This window comes from Saccoglossus kowalevskii, chromosome 11, assembly GCF_978046115.1.
Source record: "Saccoglossus kowalevskii chromosome 11, keSacKowa6.1, whole genome shotgun sequence".
NCBI lineage: Eukaryota > Metazoa > Hemichordata > Enteropneusta > Harrimaniidae > Saccoglossus > Saccoglossus kowalevskii.
The window spans coordinates 15125080-15144043 of NC_140651.1; the positions used below are offsets into that span (position 1 = coordinate 15125080).

At 35.1% G+C, this 18964-nt stretch overlaps 1 protein-coding gene across 3 annotated transcripts in view; it reads right to left on the reverse strand.

Moving 5' to 3' along the window:
* Nucleotides 1-18964, reverse strand: part of LOC100373244 (SWI/SNF-related matrix-associated actin-dependent regulator of chromatin subfamily A containing DEAD/H box 1-like) — a 30560-nt gene that overhangs the window by 10552 nt on the left and 1044 nt on the right. Inside the window, exons 1-13 of one of the 3 annotated variants that reach the window (XM_085504906.1) lie at nt 18662-18739; nt 18260-18389; nt 16481-16664; nt 14487-14743; nt 13432-13655; nt 12217-12295; nt 10953-11488; nt 9330-9550; nt 8709-8799; nt 8075-8174; nt 3048-3183; nt 1707-1842; nt 171-308 (exon numbers count right to left, since the gene is read on the reverse strand). In XM_085504906.1, the coding sequence (XP_085361032.1) occupies nt 171-308; nt 1707-1842; nt 3048-3183; nt 8075-8174; nt 8709-8799; nt 9330-9550; nt 10953-11488; nt 12217-12295; nt 13432-13655; nt 14487-14743; nt 16481-16664; nt 18260-18356 (2199 nt within the window). In that variant the 5' untranslated portion in view covers nt 18357-18389; nt 18662-18739. Of the gene's footprint in view, nt 1-170; nt 309-1706; nt 1843-3047; nt 3184-8074; nt 8175-8708; nt 8800-9329; nt 9551-10952; nt 11489-12216; nt 12296-13431; nt 13656-14486; nt 14744-16480; nt 16665-18259; nt 18758-18964 lie in introns of those variants that run through there. The other 2 variants (XM_078006475.2, XM_085504907.1) reach the window with 2 other exon arrangements.

An 18964-nucleotide genomic window follows, 5' to 3' on the forward strand; every position in this document is an offset into this window, starting at 1 on the left:
AAGTCGAAAAAGTAAAACATTGACACGGACGCCGAATACGGAGGACAATCACTCATATGATAAGCTCCGCTCAACAAAGTCGACAGCGGAGCTAAAAAAAAACATTGACACAAAAGGACCATAGAGGGCACTGCATCATTTCCTGACTGAATATTATTGTGCATACTTACTGCAGCAAACATTCTTTTCAAGTGATCTGTACTTCCACCTCTCATGAATATATGTGGCATTATAAAACATAACAAAGACATCAACTCTAATAAATTATTCTGCAGCGGTGTGCCTGTTAATAATAGTCTCCTCTTTGCCTGAAAGACAAATCATAGAACTTAAACTCATAGTACACATGTAAAACAATGAATAATATTGCTTTCAAGAACAAGCGTCATTTCAACACTCAAATAGATCAAATTGTTTGATAGCAAATGTAGCTCACTGATAAGCAGTAGCTAGTGATTTGCAGTTTTATTAACAGGGACACATACAGGTATATTGAATAACAATGACACTGCTTGTATTTTATTTTTTGGTGTGATCGATCGGTTCTTGCCAACCAGTTGCCAGGCATGCACACAAAATTCAAACAAATATACAATGGGCAATGGGCAATGGGATTTCTGAGAAACACTGACAAAGTCAACATTTCAAATTGATCTTGTCTGTTAATTACATTACATTCTTAGTGCTGTGGACATGACCTATAAGTTCTGCTCATCCACAAGCATTATTTAGCATTATTTCCCTGAAGGTGAAATAAGCGAGCATAAACTTAGCGACAGTATTTCACGCAGTTGAGTTTTCTATGTTTCAATCGCTCAAAATATAGACTGCAGTATATGTATTAAAACAATTATATTTGGTCTACGCGAAACATTAAACTTTCTAAACATTTTTTGAGATCATGCATTATGTATATTCACAAAATAATGTGATCCTATTTTATATTATAATCTCTACGTCTTTCTGGATTGCTTTGTGATTTCATTCCAAGGCTCAGACAAATAAAATAGTGTTATTCTGCCAACTATTATAGACTAGTTTCCAAGCTTTTCGCCAAATTTATTTAATTTTTCATTGGAACTTTGTGATCGTGGTCTTGACAATAAGTGTGAATTGCTGTGCGAGCCTACCATACACGCAGCAATGACCGCGGTGCACCGCCCGTGTGATTTCCTACTCTCCCTTAAGAGTGTATTTTATGTCCTGGTTGAACACTACAATTATCAGTTTCCCAAATGCAGAAACTCATAATGTGCATACTTTGTTGTATCTACATTGACTGCTGGATGCATGTTTTACAGGAATATTATGCATTCATCATAAATAATACATTCACACTGACTGTCTTGCACACTGCCCTCTAGGGATCAATTTCACAAAATGAATAACTTGATCTGGTCTGCAGAATTGGTAGGGTGGTAATCGTTGCGCCACGCATGCGCGAGATATATGGGTCTCATATAAACAAAGATGGCGACTTTGGCTGTTGCGAAGATAACCGAGTACAAACTGAGACGTTACTGAGCTTTTAATTAGGTATTTTTTAGGTGATTGGAAGGTATCGAAGGAGTCACCGGCGGTAATTAGTGCAAGTCACGCCAGGTTAAACCTCATACTTGTGATTCCCATTAGAAAAGCGCATGTTTATCAACACAAATGTCGCACATGCGCGGCACGACAACTACCGACCTTGAATTCTATCTTACCCTTATCTTCATCATATTTTTATATCTCAGTGAATTCATGTTCTTCAACATGTGTGCTTCGTCAATTATCATATAATGAAAGTCAAGTTTTTTGAAAAGATTTTTGTCTTCTGTCATATTCATACACATGTTGTAACTGTAAAACAAGAAAGTGAATAAGGTTAGATGTCAATCATGCTACTTCCAGCACTGACATCAATGCAATTATAAATATTCAATCAAGTTCATTCTTATTCTTTAAAACAGTTTTGAATTCAATTAAATATATATTCAATTTTAACCTTTAATGGCCAAGCTGTGTTACTAAAATCAACACGTTCAAACTTTAGACCGAACGTGAGCAAATGTCAAGAACAAACAGACAGACAGACAGACAGACAGACAGACAGACAGACAGACAGACAGACAGACAGTATAACGACTGTATCTCCTATACTTCACGCAAGCTTCTCAGCTTTTTTTTCAATAAGAGTAACAACATCGAGCAAGTATTAATTTTCCCCGTTTCCACTTTCAATTACTTTTCTGTATCAAAGAATCCATGATAGTGACATTATTGGAACCAGGATAGAGAAATAAAATGCTGACATCAACGACAGGTTACATTTTACTCTACAAGCAGCACATATACTTACATGTACAAGTAATGCTGTTTATTGCATTTCATGTACCGGGGGTAATAAACATGGGTAACTCTAACTCTACACTGGTTCAACACTGTTTCAAGGAGGAAACTATATCACACATTGGAACTAAAGAACCACAAGGAAATAATAAACTGTTCAAATGCTTCCCTGTGATTACTACCTAGTATACATAGTTCTATTGTGGAATCATTTAGTGATTCCATTTTTTAGTTGTAATGTGTGTTCTTATGAAAATCAGAGATGAATTATACATGTAACAGCTCGACCAAATTAAGTAGTATTAGTGCTTTATATAGCTAATATTCGTCCTTAAAGTAATATATTTTTGTTTATACGTAGTTTTTAGTTTAATCTTGTTTTTATTTCTTTTTCAATTTTTGTTGTTTTTCTTTTGTTTACACAACCATAAAAACAACTTCTGTAGTATGTTTTTCGAGTTGAATAAAATTATTATTATTATGTTCTGCCTGTCTGTTTAAACATTGTCTTGAATGCTATAGACAACAGTCATTGCTATAAATAGTTACATAGGACAATGACTTTTTTTTTTACCAAATTTTATCCACTATAAATTACATGTAGAAAGTAATTGTCTAGATGTGTAACCTGTACAATCTAAACAAATCCTTTTGGCTTCTAAATACAGGAAAATACAGTATTTGTACGTTCATGAAAAGCATGATAAAATACTCACGTTGATATCATCACTTGAAAGTTGAGTCTGCCTGACAAGATATGGTATCGGAATGCTTTTCTTTCATCTTGTGAACCATAATATTGTAGAACTTCAAGTGACGGACACCACTTATTTAACTCTCTCACCCAATTCTCTGTAAATTTTACAAACAAGTCTTAACACGAGGAGTAAGGAGGCAGGCAACTACTGTAAAAATACTTTATTTCAGCTGGAATTAATTTTCACTGAAAAGACTTTTTGGGCGTTTTGTATGGAATTTATTTTCACTGATTTTTGATGAATTGAATGTTATATACAAAAGGTATATTCGCTGGATTTTATTTTAACTGAATCATTCCTTCAGCGAAAATAAGTTGCAAGCGAAAAATAAAGTATTTTACAGTAGAGTCATAGCGCTCTCATGAGAGCTAAATGGAGAGGCAATCAATATCTGTATTGTAGTTACATTGCCCTCACTAGTTAAACAGAGGCACATTTTTGTAGTGTCATACCACCCTCACAAGTTAAATTTGTCCTCCAGTGATGTGTAAAATACTCTTTTTTTCATTTCGCTGAATAAATATAATGCAGTGAACAACTGTTTACTTGACATAATAGAAAATCAGTGAAAATAATTACATGTGTCAACCCAATTTATGATTTTCAGTGTAAAAATACATTCCAGAAAAAATAAAGTACCATAATCCACATTAAACAAGTTTACACATAAATTTGCACCAAAATCAGTTAAATTTAATCATAAGATAGTTTGGCAGGACTCCAGAAGGAGTACCTACACTTTATGCAATTTTTTTTTAAATTATGCTAATTTATTCATGACGTAGCAGTTTCTGTGCTCATGAATATTCATTAATTTGTGGGTCAATACATTCTAAAAGGGGCGATATATTATTTTGGGGGAAGAGTTAGAAAGGGGGATTAGCAATCCTTAGGGGGTCAATACAAAAGAAGGGACCCATTTGGAGAGCAGCATTGATCCTTGTGTCTGTTGTTGCACGTGACCTGCAGCTGTCAACTGTGTTCGTACTCCGAGTCGCTTCCATATGAGTTTCTTGTGTTCTGTTTTTCTGACTTGAGTTCTTGATATACAGAAGTTGCTGTTAATGTTTTTTTTCTCTTTCATATCTTGTCTTGTAGGAGTGTCCTGTCCTGTCCTTGATTCGAACTTGCAATCTTTGAGTTCCCAGCGCACTGTCTTGTCCACTGTACCACGAGTGTCTTCACACAAATGATAGGATTTAAGTCCTACTTATAGGATCAACGTTTTCACTAGCATTCAAAATCGTACTAACCGTACTACATTGCCTACATTGTACATAGCCACTGAACCATATGGGTAGTCATGCAAATGAATGATTTTGTTTTCATATTTAGCTTTATTGCAAATTAGTGTTTGCGAAAAAAGACTAGCAGGCATGGGAATTGAACCCGGGTCCTCCTGATCACTGTGTAGACAACTGAACCACAAGACCACAATTGATTGACTGGATGTGTTTGCATTTGATAAGACTATATAGTATGTATATATATAGAAATAGAACATATTTCTACTATTGAGTTACAATTGTCCAAAAAATTGCCAATTTTGTGTTTTTACTTGTGTAAACTATATGCATGCCATAACCCGTTAGTGTACATCTTGCCAATTGGGTGTTTGCCATTTGCGTTGCCCATACCTGACTCGACCCTAACCCTAAAGCCAAGACACATTCCTGTTAATAATTCCGTTGCCCATACCTGACCCGACCCTAAACCTAATGCCCAGACACGTTCCTGTTTATAATTGCTCAATAATGATACTCTGTTGTGCACTGTCTGTGGGTAAGTTGCATTGATGTCAACTGATTAAACAAGTCGCGTTTAAGTAATTTCCACTATTAACAAGTGGTTAAATTGTGACAATATATGTGTGGACAAATATTTGAGATTAATTTTGGTGTAGACAACTCTCGTTTAATTATTTTACACCATTACAAGTTGTTAAATTGAGAGAATAAATTTCTCAACAAATATTTAATACTTAGTTTGGTGTAAACAACTCACGTTTGATTAATTCCCACAATTACAGGTTGTTAAATTGAAAGAATAAATGTGCGGACAAATATTTTAGACTTATTTTGGTGTAGACAACTCTCATTTAATAATTTTACACCATTACAAGTTGTTGAATTGAGAGAATAAATGTATGGACAAATATTTTAGACTTATTTTGGTGTAGACAGCTCTTGTTTAATAATTTTACACCATTACAAGTTGTTGAATTGAGAGAATAAATGTATGGACAAATATTTTAGACTTATTTTGGTGTAGACAGCTCTTGTTTAATAATTTTACACCATTACAAGTTGTTGAATTGAGAGAATAAATGTATGGACAAATATTTTAGACTTATTTTGGTGTAGACAGCTCTCGTTTAATTATTTTACACCATTACAAGTTGTTGAATTGAGAGAATAAATGTATGGACTAATATTTGAAACTTATTTTGGTGTAGACAACTCTCATTTGATTAATTCCAACAATTACAAGTTCTTAAATTGACAGAATGAATGTATGGACAAATATTGATCATTATATTTGTGAGTAAATACCTGTTGTTTAATTAATTTCCACCTCTACAAGGTTGTTAAATTGAGAGAATAAATGTGTCGACAAATATTTGATACTTATTTAGGTGTAAGAACTGTTTGACCAACTTCCACCATTGCAAGTTGTTAAAATAATGAAATAAATATACTGGTATCATTGGATATTTGATTTAATTGTGAAACTTTCTAACAAAATGTTAACTGCTGGCTTCGAACCCTAAATCAACAAGTCATTGTCAATGACACGTCCCCGTTCCGTTCATATTTGAGTGACGTATACATTCAAAGCAGATCATGACCGAAATGCACCTGCATATGTACAACACATTGTGCTAAATCTGAACAAAATCCATCCATGCATAACTGAGATACGGGTCCGGAATGGTGAAAATGTGCGATTTCAATGCATTTTCGGCCTTAAAGCGGCCCCCATTTGGCTATCGTTAATGAGATCATGAAACAAATGCACATATCTATTTGTGACATGATGTACCATGTGTGTGTGAAGTTTGAACTTGATCAATCCAGACATGTCTTGGATACGGATCCAGAACTGAATTCTTTAACAAAATGGCCGCCAGTCAGCCATTTCGAACTTGATCCGAAAAAAAAAAAGATGTGCATCAAGGTCCTATTATGTTTAATGTATGTACCAAATTTGAACAAAATCCATCCATGTATAACTGAGATACGGGTCCGGAATGGTGAAAATGTGCGATTTCAATGCATTTTCGGCCTTAAAGCGGCCGCCATTTGGCTATCGTTAATGAGATCATGAAACAAATGCACATACATATTTGTGACATGATGTACCTTGTGTGTGTGAAGTTTGAACTCGATCAATCCAAGCATGTCTCAGATACGGATCCAGAACTGAATTCTTTAAAACAAAATGGCCGCCAGTCGGCCATTTCGAACCCGATCCAAAAAAAAAATGACGTGCATCAAGGTCCTATTATGTTTAATGTATGTACCAAATTTGAACAAAATCCGTCCATGCATAACTGAGATCCGGGTCCGGAATGGTGAAAATGTGCGATTTGGATGCATTTTCGGCCTTAAAATGGCCGCTATTCGGCTATCGTTAATCGGATCATGAAAAAAATGCATGTGCATATGTCCCATATAATGTGTGATGTATGAGTGAAGTTTGAACTTAATCGGTCCATGCATGTTGGAGATACAGGTGATCACGGACGCACGGACGGACGGACGGACGCACACAGGGCAAAACATAAGTCCCCGTTTTCGGACTGCGTCCGAACGGGGACTAACAATTCCGCAGACACAGTAAAAATTCCACAACACCACAGAAAATATTCGTCTGTTGCCTGAATTGTTTTCGTAATATAGGGAACGCCAGCGACACTTCAACAAAACTTACCTTGACTTGGGTCTTGTTTATCTCTTGTCACAATCGGGAAACTGTTGAGCAAATTGCGCATCGTCCAGTTTAAGACGCAAGTTATTTTATTATTTATTCATTCAGTTTTGTATGGTGGAGTTTTGTGAGGTTTATTATTTTTTCGCGACGTTCTTTGTTTACTTGTTTACGGTTTGAGAGATTTCAGTTTATTTGATTTACGTTTTTACGGTAGCTCTGAGCAGGACTCGAACCCACTGTCTTTTCAAGCTAATTTTGTTTTATTTTGATGGCACGCTTGTGTACCACGCCACGACGTTGGTCGTTGAGTGGTGTTCATTTTTCTAACTACTCCAGTGTTCTGATGAGTTGAACGGAAAAGCCAAAACGATTGCTGGTTTCTGATTGCTTCGGTTCTGGTGAGTGTGTATCTAGTGTGATTCGAACCCATGTAGTTTGTATTGGTCGTTTTTTTATTTCCCATGTTGGCTACGCCGTAATATGCAACCACTTCCCCGTTTTATTGTGATTTTGAGAGTATTTAATGATGTCTTCCTCACCCGTCACGCCATGACCCAGTTTCAACCACACGGCCATTTTGTAACACAGTGCGTGACCTTCGGCGTCACCCGACTGACTATATGATCGTTCTGTTCAACTGTTAAGCTAGGATTTATTACCGTTATTATCATTATATTGTCACATGATTTGTTTTACCTTATGTGTAATGTCTTAAGTATCTTTATTGTAATTTGTATATACCAATTCGTATATACCGAGGAAACGACCCCGATTGAAGGTTATGTATTTTGTGACGTCACCAATTCGTGTGTAGGTACGGCTTCTAGATCCATGCCGATAGTTTTCAGAGAGTTTGGCTTTTCATACAATCTAGTAATGATAGTCCCATACAAGATTGAAACTCCTTAAATGACTTTTTAAGTGTTTATCAGCAGAACAATTTCTTGATTTGGGATTTTTTTTTTATTTTGTGTAACATTTTTTTTAATTCCTGGTATATATCAAGAATATGATGGCATTGATCAAACTCATATTGCCAACATTAAACTTACCTATGGTTGACGATGGTACAATTATAAGAAAAGGACCCTTGTCACCTTCTTCAAACAAGTGTGCTAGGAATGCTATAGCTTGAACAGTCTTACCAAGACCCTGTATGCAAATATAGAAAGTATTGGGGTTTAGATACACTGACAATAATGCTTTATCAGCATTAGGTGTGACACAATCATAATCCATACTTGCACAGGAATGGCTATATAGCCCTGCGCAGCTGGGTAACTTGGTTGATTCTGCGTTTATTCGCAAATCATCCGACTTCTCAGAGCCTGATAGCCAGCCACTATTCAAACACACTTGTTTACAACTGTACATCATTCATTCAGCATCCCAATTTGGTTAGTCAGCAGCATTAACAGGCCCTGGCGAGTCACATGCATCAGTAAGCGTTCTTGGCCAACTGGTTGCTTTGACTTCCCTCATGTGTGGCATACTGTACTCTTTCAAAGCGCGGAGTTAACCCATTTTTTAGTACACCTAAAGACTGAATTTGAACTAGTGACCTTAACACACATTCATACACAACAACCATTAGCTGTGATCGGCCTATTTGAGAAGATCACCAATTTCCCCAACACACAAAGGTTCAAAATAGTTAATATTTTACAATCTATCATACAAACTTACCATTTCGTCAGCCAGTATACCGTTAACTTCCTGTCTGTGCAAGAGAACCAGCCAATTTAGTCCAACTATCTGATATGGCTTCAAAGAGTAACTGTCACAGAATAATATTACACAATAGTTAATGCAATGCATCTTATTGTACTTATGAAAATAAGACAGAAGCATACACTGCATCCTCATGAAATAACTTCCATACATGTATTGCACACGTCAGGTTGAAACCACATCATTCTGTCATAAGACATCTGCAGGTGTCTTAAAATGAACATTGTGATCTAGTGAGTTAAACAGGAACTGTACATACATTCCCAAAGCAGAGAGATTGGGAGACCAAGGTAACCCACCAATATTTACAAGTTTTGAATGCAAGAACACAATTCTAATTTTGAAACTAAATGAGTAACGTAAAGTCTGTATTAGAAGTTGTGGTTTATATTACAACGGTACAATGCAACATGAATGTGAGAATGCGGCTTCTATTAGAGCATCTACATGTACATACACTAGAAATGGTTTTGAATTTTTGAATGAATGGGTGCAACTTTTTTTTAGGGATGCTGCTTCTGATACAGATTTTTCTGTATTATGCATTTGTTGCAGAATGTATAAATGAAATCATACTTTGCATCTAAAATTTTCGGCTGCTCCACAATCTGGTCATCTGCTGGCTCCACTGGACCACTACCATCATCTGAATTCCTGGCAATAATTTTTTGCAAACCAGTCGCTATTTTTCGGCACTTGTTCATGAGTCGTTTCACCACTTCTCGTTCATCCAGTATTGTCTTACTGTCATATACTAAATCAATCGTCAGACCTTTGGTTTCTTCCATACTTTGACACTATGAAAATAAACAAGTAAACAGTATACTATAAAATACTATTTTCGCTGAAGGAATGATTTTACAATATACCGGTACTGTTTTTTCCCCCTTTGGTTTTTTCTCATACTTTCACTCTGTGAAGGTTTCTCATCAGCATTTTGTAACAAAAATTATCCACCTGTCTAATAAGCCCTCTAGCAATGCAGTGTTTCATACATGGGGGAAAAAGATGGCTGTATATTACAAATAATGTAGTGTCAATCATTGAATGAATGACATTTTGATTGTAATTATAGTTGTAGCATTTCGGGGTAAAAAGATAACACTGGGAAAAAACAATCTGGTGCGGGTTAAAAAAGTTTCTCCACTGTCAATAAATTTGAGAAACACTGATATCAGTGTTGCACCGCCAGTATGTATATCATTTATTGCTGTATTGTTGATCTTGCATGATATGAGGGACAACATCAAAAGTTCAATGTAGGATAAAAAACTTAATTGCTTTAGTTTTTTATCCCCAACCCCCACTGAAACTTAATTGATAAATATTGATTATGGCGCCAGACTACATTCACCATTAAATACAAATTAATAATCAGGACAGTTGTATGGCATAGCAGTTGGTTCTAGGTTCATGCCCTGAAATTGACCTCATTTAACGCAAATATTTTCACTCGGGCCAAACCATTTTCTCGTCTTGGATGTTTGTTTTTTTCATTTTCTGTTATTTTTTATCTATGATTGGATAGAAAAAACACGAACTACAAATACTCCATGATTTTTTTGACTTCATTAAAAAATAAAATTGTTTTTGTAGGATGGAAACTTTTTGAGGTCAAAACCCCCCACCCCCAAACGAAAGCAAAGTTTTTTTATCTGACATCAATCTTTTGACGTTGTCCCTAACAGTTTGAGAGTGCCACCATTTGTTGTTGCATATTATTCTCATACCGCCATGTGTTTTGTGTGTCTGAATAAACCTAGTCCTGCCAATCAACTGGTGTATTTTCTATTTACTTGTACATGTATGACAAATTTATAAATCAATTTATAAAGGATTGAGTTGAAAAATGGGTTTTCAATTTCATCTCTTAGTATGTTTTATTGATGTTCAGTCAATTTACACCACTTTTCAAATAAATATCCAAAATAAGTTCTTTGCAAATGTCTTTGAAAGATAAAAGCCCTGGGCTTACTATTATTTTCAGGTAAGAATAACAGGCTGAGGGAAAACTCTAGATGTTTCTTTTTTTATCCTAACAAATATATCCCTAACTGAATTTAGATCACAAATTTTACCCCTAAATGTACAACTAATGCATGGCCAGAACACTTAATTATATTAATAACTGTTTCTTTCAAGGTTGTGTAATGAACAGCCCTCCCTCCCCTCACTCAGCGTAACATAATGAATACCTACCAGCTCATTCCAACCGTCAAATGGACGCATTTCAATAATCTTTTCAGCTTTTTTCTTGGAACAAAAAGGTACCATCTGTAATTCCTCCAGAGTGGACTCGTTGAAAAATGTCACAATTACTTCTTTACTTTCTAAACAGAAACCTTCTTCAACGTAACTGTCTTCGCTATCATAGCCTTCTTCCTCATCATCTCCACCATCTTCAGAATCCTCGCTTTCAGTGCCAGCTGCACCGTTAATATTGCTGCTATGATGGGCACCATCTGTTGTGTCCTTACAAGTACCCTGTTTTTTTTTGTCATCAGCATCACTATCGCTATCTTCATCTTTTCCATTCTGATTTTCCTCATTTTCTTCATCACTTGAAATCACCACAACAATTCTACGATAACCTTCTTGCTTTGCTGATTTCTTATCCGTTTTGCTTTTTGTAGATTTAGACATTTTCTGATTATTTTTTGGAGATTCTTCTCTTTCTTTTGCTTTTTTCACTTCAATCTTTTTCTCTTCTTGTGGCTTAGTTTCTACTGAATCATCTAAGAAAAAAAAAATTAAAAATATTGGAACAAAATCCTGACCAGTTGCCAAACATTTGACCATATATGAGGGAAATGAGAATTAGGTGGCATTTCCAAGATGGGGGACACTTTAAAACAAACAGCCTGTCGGCTGAGATAGCTCCGCTGTTAGCAATGCACATTTCAATTAAAGAACTGAAGATATCATTAGAAAATGAACAATATGTATAGTATCAAAGCAATCGGACTTGCTGTTTTTAATAAGAAGTCAAAAATATCACTTTTTCTCAACAATGACAAAACTATTCATCAATCATCATTAGACAATTGAAGATATCATCATGAAATGAACAAATCTAAGAAAGGCCTACCCAAGGTACATATACACCAAGTATCGAAGCATTCAGGCTTGTAGTTTTCAAGAAGAAGTCGAAGAAGTCAAAAAAGTAAAACATTGACACGGACGACGCCGGCGGACAATCACTCATATGATAGGCTCCGCTCGACAAAGTCGACAGCAAAGCTAAAAGTGTTTTACTTGTGTTCTGTGAATCGTACAAAAGCTGTTCAAGAACATGCATAACAATTAAGTTACAACAACAATATTGCAAAGGATGCACTCGGGCAGTGCATGGTTGCAACGACTCCCACTACGCATCGGCTGATCCTCTCGTTGTACAGTCTTTGTGCATACTTTTCGACATGATGGCAGTGACTTCATAATACTGTTAATGTCGTATACATACCCTCATCTTTTAGCGACAATACGATTGTAGCAGCAGCATCAACAGACCAATCACTGTTTTCTAATATGCGTTCTAAGTCCTACGGGGAAAAAACAATCAAATACATAAAAGTCTTTTAAACAAAAACTAAATATTGGTGAGGTCGACGTCAAAAATGCACGATGTACAATGCATCATGGATGATGACTGCCAAGCTGAGTATTGTTTACTTAAAGAGTTTATGTAGTGAGGCACAATGAATTTGTATAATTCTTTAACATATGTAGTAAAATAAGTCATTAAATAAAGTCAGTTAGATAATTTGTGTAATATGTATATCGACACCTGACAGATTTTTTTTTTCTTCTGACAATACAAAAATCAATCATGCATTGTGGTTTTTAATTCTACTTTAATTCTAACCTAGCTAGTAAGAAATTTCCATGTTCAAAGTTTTCTTGGATGTAGTGGCAAAAAATGTTAGGAGTTGTCATATATATTTAGAAGAAAAGACCCTTAAAGCACAGGTAGGAAAACACAACAAGTGGGGGGGGGGGCTATCATTACAAACCTATTATATGAGGAATGCTCCCCATCTAATGTTGTTTAAGCTGCATTCAATTCATCAGTCAGAAAAATTCATGTGCAATTGAAGAACGTACTACAAGGTTATTATGAGGATACCACAAAGTATGCATAAATACAGTAACATAAGGAGTATTGACTGACACATAGCAGAGGCTGATGTGCCCGATACTTTGCAGTATCCATGTAATAATCATATTGTTATATCTCTCCCTAATTCTGCTTTGTGCGTGTGAAGCCAAGAACTGCATGAGCAGGCTAGTGAAAACTAGTGCGACTTTCTTGCTATGAACATGTTCACTATCTTGAAAACGTTGCATAGTCATATTTGGAATTAGTATTAGCATTATGGTAGGATGTAGAGCACTACAACATTAACTTACAGAAATACGGAGACAAATGTATAATACTGTAAAATCTGTATTAGAAGCTGCAGCTTCTATTAAAAAGGTACAATACAATACAGGGGATGTGGCTTCTATTAGAGCATCGACACATATGAGAAATGGTGAAGTTTTGGTTCTCAATTGTTAAAAAAGAATGGGTTCGACTTCTATTAGGGATGCGGCTTCTAATACAGATTTTACTTGGTAATACTTCAGGCATTCAAAGACTACAACAAAAATGCCAATAGAGTGTTTTTTTACTGACCTGCGTGCCTTCATTTGGAAACATATCTTTCAGCTGCTCTATAAGTTTATCTTTATTTTGAGAACCAATCAACGTAGCGTCTGAGTCTGTGAAACTATCCTCAAGGGCTAGTGGTTCTTTTCTAGCTCTCTTCTTTGGAGCAATTATCGACTCATTGCTGTATGTTCGCTGGGTGTCTTGTGAATGCTCGACAGATTCTTGCCTGCTCCGTTTTTTTCTTCCTTCTGAAATGGAATCAACAAAATAATAGAAATTGGTGCCATGTGTTCCCTCTGCTGTGGCATTATATAAAATGTAATCATGCAACAATCAACAATATAGCGTTGTATATTGTTTTCGGCAGGTAGTAAGTGGGAAATTACTCATGAGCAGGGACCTACAGTCATAGTAACAAAATATAAGAACAGAATGGGTGACATGGATCAGAAACACACACTCACACTGTTCTTATCTTTTGTTATTATCACTGAGCATCCTTGTTCCTGGAATACGTCTCACTCGCTATGTGCCATATATATAAACACTATCATGTCTTCCATTGTATTTTGTTGGAAACACAGAGGCAGTCTGTTAAATAAACGTAATTGGACAGTCTATATTACTTGTATTGCACATTGCACTGTTATTGTGCAGACATCAGCACAACTACTGTAAAATGACTAATTTTCACTGGGTTTAAAATTCGCTGGCTTGCCATTTCAGATAATGTGTTCTATGCTAAATTTTACATATTCACTGGGTTTTAATTTAGCACATTTTCCAGTCAGCGAAATAAGCAAAATTAAAACCCAGTGAATAACCCTTTTACAGTAGTTTTCTCCTGAAATATAATAATAATCATTAATTTTTTTTGCAGTACATTTAGAAGAAAATGCACATATAACTACTGACCACCCAACAATTATGGTTGGGACATGTGAATTTTGATGATAGCATCAAACTATTATTATGGCACTTTCATTAGCAGATTCAAAAGGAATTGCAGCAAGTCGCAAATTGATATTGTTCATTCCAAATATACATAGAACTTTAATAATAATAGTTGTTGTTCTTACTTGATGATTTAGAATTTAACACTGCATTTACAGCTTCATCTAATGTATTGGTGGAGTTCACAAACTCTTCTAACTCTTCTTTACTTCGACTGACAAACAGGTTTTGTAAACTTTTTAATCTTTCTTTCCTATCATCATCGTTGTTCGAACAATAGCCCGATGTGGAGCTGCAAGGTCTGCTATGTGCTTTACCACAGTTATCTTCTTCTGAGGATTCGTTTTCACTATGCGAAGACATTATCTCAAACACCTGATTGCTAAAACAAACAAAAATAAAATCGTGTTCACATCATGGTGCAAGTCATTTTCAGTTTTACTTACTTCAGGTAACTGTAAAAATCTGTACAGAAGCATGAGAGATGCATATCAACAAATTTGGATTTTCCTTATTTACATAAATAATGCTTATCACATTTTAGTTTTTGTTTTGTTTACATTAGATGCATCTATAATGTTGTGCGAGACAGAAACAGAATCACGTCATTAAACGCAATGATAGCACAGATTAAACACTTTTCAGGCGTCTTTTTTTTTTCTACTATAAACGGGAAAAGATGTATGACAATAAGGTTATCATGAGAGTACTTGTAAAATATGCATTTGGACTTGTACAAGATTCTATTGACTTTGAATACAAATGTGCTCGTCTTTGGAACGTTTTTACTGCGTTTTGCGCATGGTATCACAGGAAAAAGGTCAATATAGTTATACATTTGCATAACATAATAATAAACTGATTGACTTTCTACTGGGTATTTTTTATTAGGTATCAACTTGTTAGTAGTTGTTTAAAATATTTTGAAATATTTGAGTAAGTAATGTTAATCTTATTATAAATAAACTGACATGATCTGGACTTGGTCCCATATCTCAACTGACACGTTATAAAACAGGATGCTGAATAAAAAGATATACCCCCCCACTAAAATAACAGTTTATATGAGAAAATAGTTCCCATTTCGGATTCGCAGTCGAACAAGAATAGTAGGAATTGTATTCCTAACATTAATAGTATGTTTTTTAGTTTAACATATTGGTCAACCAATATTCCATACACATGTGTTCCAGTGATGTGGAAAAATAGACAACATAAGTTTGAATAGAGATGAACAATTTAACATCAAATTTATATAATTTTATTTGGTGAAAATACACAACACACATAATGGCAGATAGAAGAACGCAAAACGTGTTGACCACAGAAGTTTGAAAGTCGCATGGTTATGCCAAATCAAACAGAAGCGCTGAATTATTAGAGGTGCAGAAAATTGTCTTTGATACCTCTGAAGTTCAAACCCTGAATTTACATTATGAAGTTATGGATCATAACCAATCTGATTACAATAGCATCCTAGTTTTTTTACTGGTATTTTTTAAAGTTTTGATAATCACGAAAGCTCACAAAGCCTACTTTTGATCATAACTTACTGTGAATAGGTGATATCAGCTGTGCCAGAGAAATTTCGGGACTCCGGGAGACTGGTTTTAGTTGAGAATAGTGCTTATAAGAGCTCAAATGATTTTATATCGCTTAATCCAGGTATATACTGAACAGCTGCCATCCAGTAAAAGCAGACAATGAGTGGAACATGCACATTTGTTTTAGTTTACCAGTACCAGCATGATGATAAAACTTATTATTTAAGGTTGATCAATACGGTTTCATCAAATTATGAGGAATTTTTTCGTCCAATATTATGGTGGTGTGTAAAATAAACAAATTTAGGGTAAATATTACTTCATATTTGGCTTGGTAATGAAACACAAAAACTTCTATGTGTCCACTTTAAACCATGTATTACTAAATAAAATCACCACACCTTTTCATTCTCATTTTACTAATATTTTACAGCATTATTATTAACATTGTATTTTTTTTAATTTTTTTTTAAATGGACTGAAGTGAAACAGCAGTTGCAACATTACTTGCACAAACAACCATGTAAACAGAAAAAATAGAACTGCATTGATCAGCCTCGCAATTGGATTCTTACTTTGGATTTCTCTTCAATTTTAGTGGCTTTAATTGTACTTGAGGTGCAGGCCTTTGCTTGTCTTCGTCTTCAGAGCTAGAAATATACTGAATATCACTGGCTGATTCTTTGATAGCTTTTTTGAACACTGGACTCGAGGATTCTGGTAATTCCGATAATGGAGTCTCTGGAATCACCTGTATATCTGTGAACATTGAGAAAAATGATTCTGTAAATTTGTGTTCTATTGAAAACATCTTTGTGACAATGAAATGCATTAACATTATTTATCATTTTTATATTGGTACAGTTCCACACATGAAAAGGATGAACTGATCACGGACATTAATTCATGAATCAGGTAGCAAAAGTTTTGCATAACACATTTAGTTAATACAGCTTTTGACCCTAACTCCTTCATCCAACAAATGCATGATGTGATTAGATATTTATGAATATGAAATTGTTTAAATGATCTTGGCTGTGATTTTGTTGTGTTTATCATGAACTGTTGCCCTATTAAAATCACATTAAAGGGTCAAGCAATTTTTTGAAAAAAAAGTCGCAATACACGATCTGTGCTAAGAAGCACAACAAAACATGCATTTCTGTTAAGTATTGAATAAAGCTGACACCTCTGAATATTAACAATATGTGTGTTATTTGTAACAGTATGCACTATTTCCTTTTTATGAGATTGGTTGCTGAAAATAAATTAAAAATTTTAAAGTTTTAAGTTGACAGAATGCAGTTTACTAGAAAACTAGGGGTTTACTGTAAAACCATTTAATTTCACTGACATTTAATTTCACTATTTTGATGTTTTGAACATATTCACTGTGTTTTAATTTCAAAAATTTGTCAAGGAAACAATGAGTTTTATTGTTTTTTTTACATGTTCACGTAGATTGAATTTAGTGGATTTTACTTATCTTCTCAATATTTGCCACATCTTTGGTGTAATACAGTAAATTAAAAGTAACAGAAAACACTTAGGCCCTTTGTCTGAAATGATTGAACAAGATCAGGACATTTTGAGCTTCACCAGGAAGTCACCAGAAATGTTATTTCTTGGCCTAAATTTGTGATGAAAGCAGTTCACACAATACATGCAACTTGTAACATTAAATTAACTCTTGACTAAGGCATAAGAAATGCCATACAAGAAAATCACACTTCAGTATTTGTGCTCTGAATTAAGATGCACGGAAAAATTGTAGTCTGCCGATGTGAGGATCGACATAACAATATCACCTTTAAATCAGAGTTTAACTGTAATGTCCCACAATAGCAGTCATAGGCATACGATAATGAATACGAGTGCTTTACCCGAACAAAATCGGGTGTATGGTACATGGCAATATACTATTGCACTAGTATTTCCTTGCATAAAGATGGGGAGGAATGCAATTAGTGACATGGCCGTTTTGGAGGTAAAGGGCTAATCCCATTTAAACCCCCGTTCAGCATTTAATATCTTTGTTCTGGGTACTAGTATCCAGAATTAAAAGACAAACTCGAAATGAAGGTATACTGTATCATGTGAATTAAATGTAAACTACTAAAAAGTTTCAATAATAATCGTTTTTTAATGTCACCATTTATGATGCGGTGACAATTTTTCATTCGAATTAATTAAAGTGATGACTACGTTGCCATGGAAATTAATTCAACCTTCGCCTTTGACCTCAGTGGATTACCTGAACAATAATACACGGGGTCGTATTTGACACTTATGTTGACAGTTATAATAGTGTCCGATCAGTGTTGTGAATACCGGTATTAAACAACGCACATTACCTGAAGACGACCGCGGCGGTGTCGATGCCATTTTTTTTTCTACGGTGCTTTCATCGTCTCGTGAACGATCTGATGACAGCGGAGACGACTTCTTCATAACTTTTGCATTACTTGTTTGAAAGCGATATTTCTGTAAGTTAGACATAACAATTCTCCGGCAAAACGAGTAAAAATTGTACGAATTTGACTAGTCTCGGAACGAAGCGTAGGCGGATAACATCGAGCAGGGATCTATGTGACGACTCAACGCTTCTGCGTGATCAGCTGTTTTCCCCAATCCGCAAACGACAAAGACAAAGATGGAATGAAAGAATGCAATATTTCCACTGGAATTCTCGTCGGTTCGTGGACTCTGTGTAATTGCCGAACGAAAAAAAGATAATTGTGATAACAATTGAATACCTGATTCAAATTGTTAAATTATAATCCAAGATATCATTAATTTGGCTAAATTTCCCGCTATCTTCCGGTTACCGGTCTGCGCACACTCACCGTGACCTCAACCAGACAGGTTAATTTATGGAGATACATTTACACTAAAAATTAAACAATCATTAATATAAATGCCACTTAGGTAAAGTTTCTTATAAAATCATCAGAATTTAGTGTTTTAAATTAGAAATCGAACGTTATTTGACGCGTTTCTGTAATTACTGATTATACCTTCTGATTGAAGGCTTTGGTGACCTGAAACGGAGGTCATAA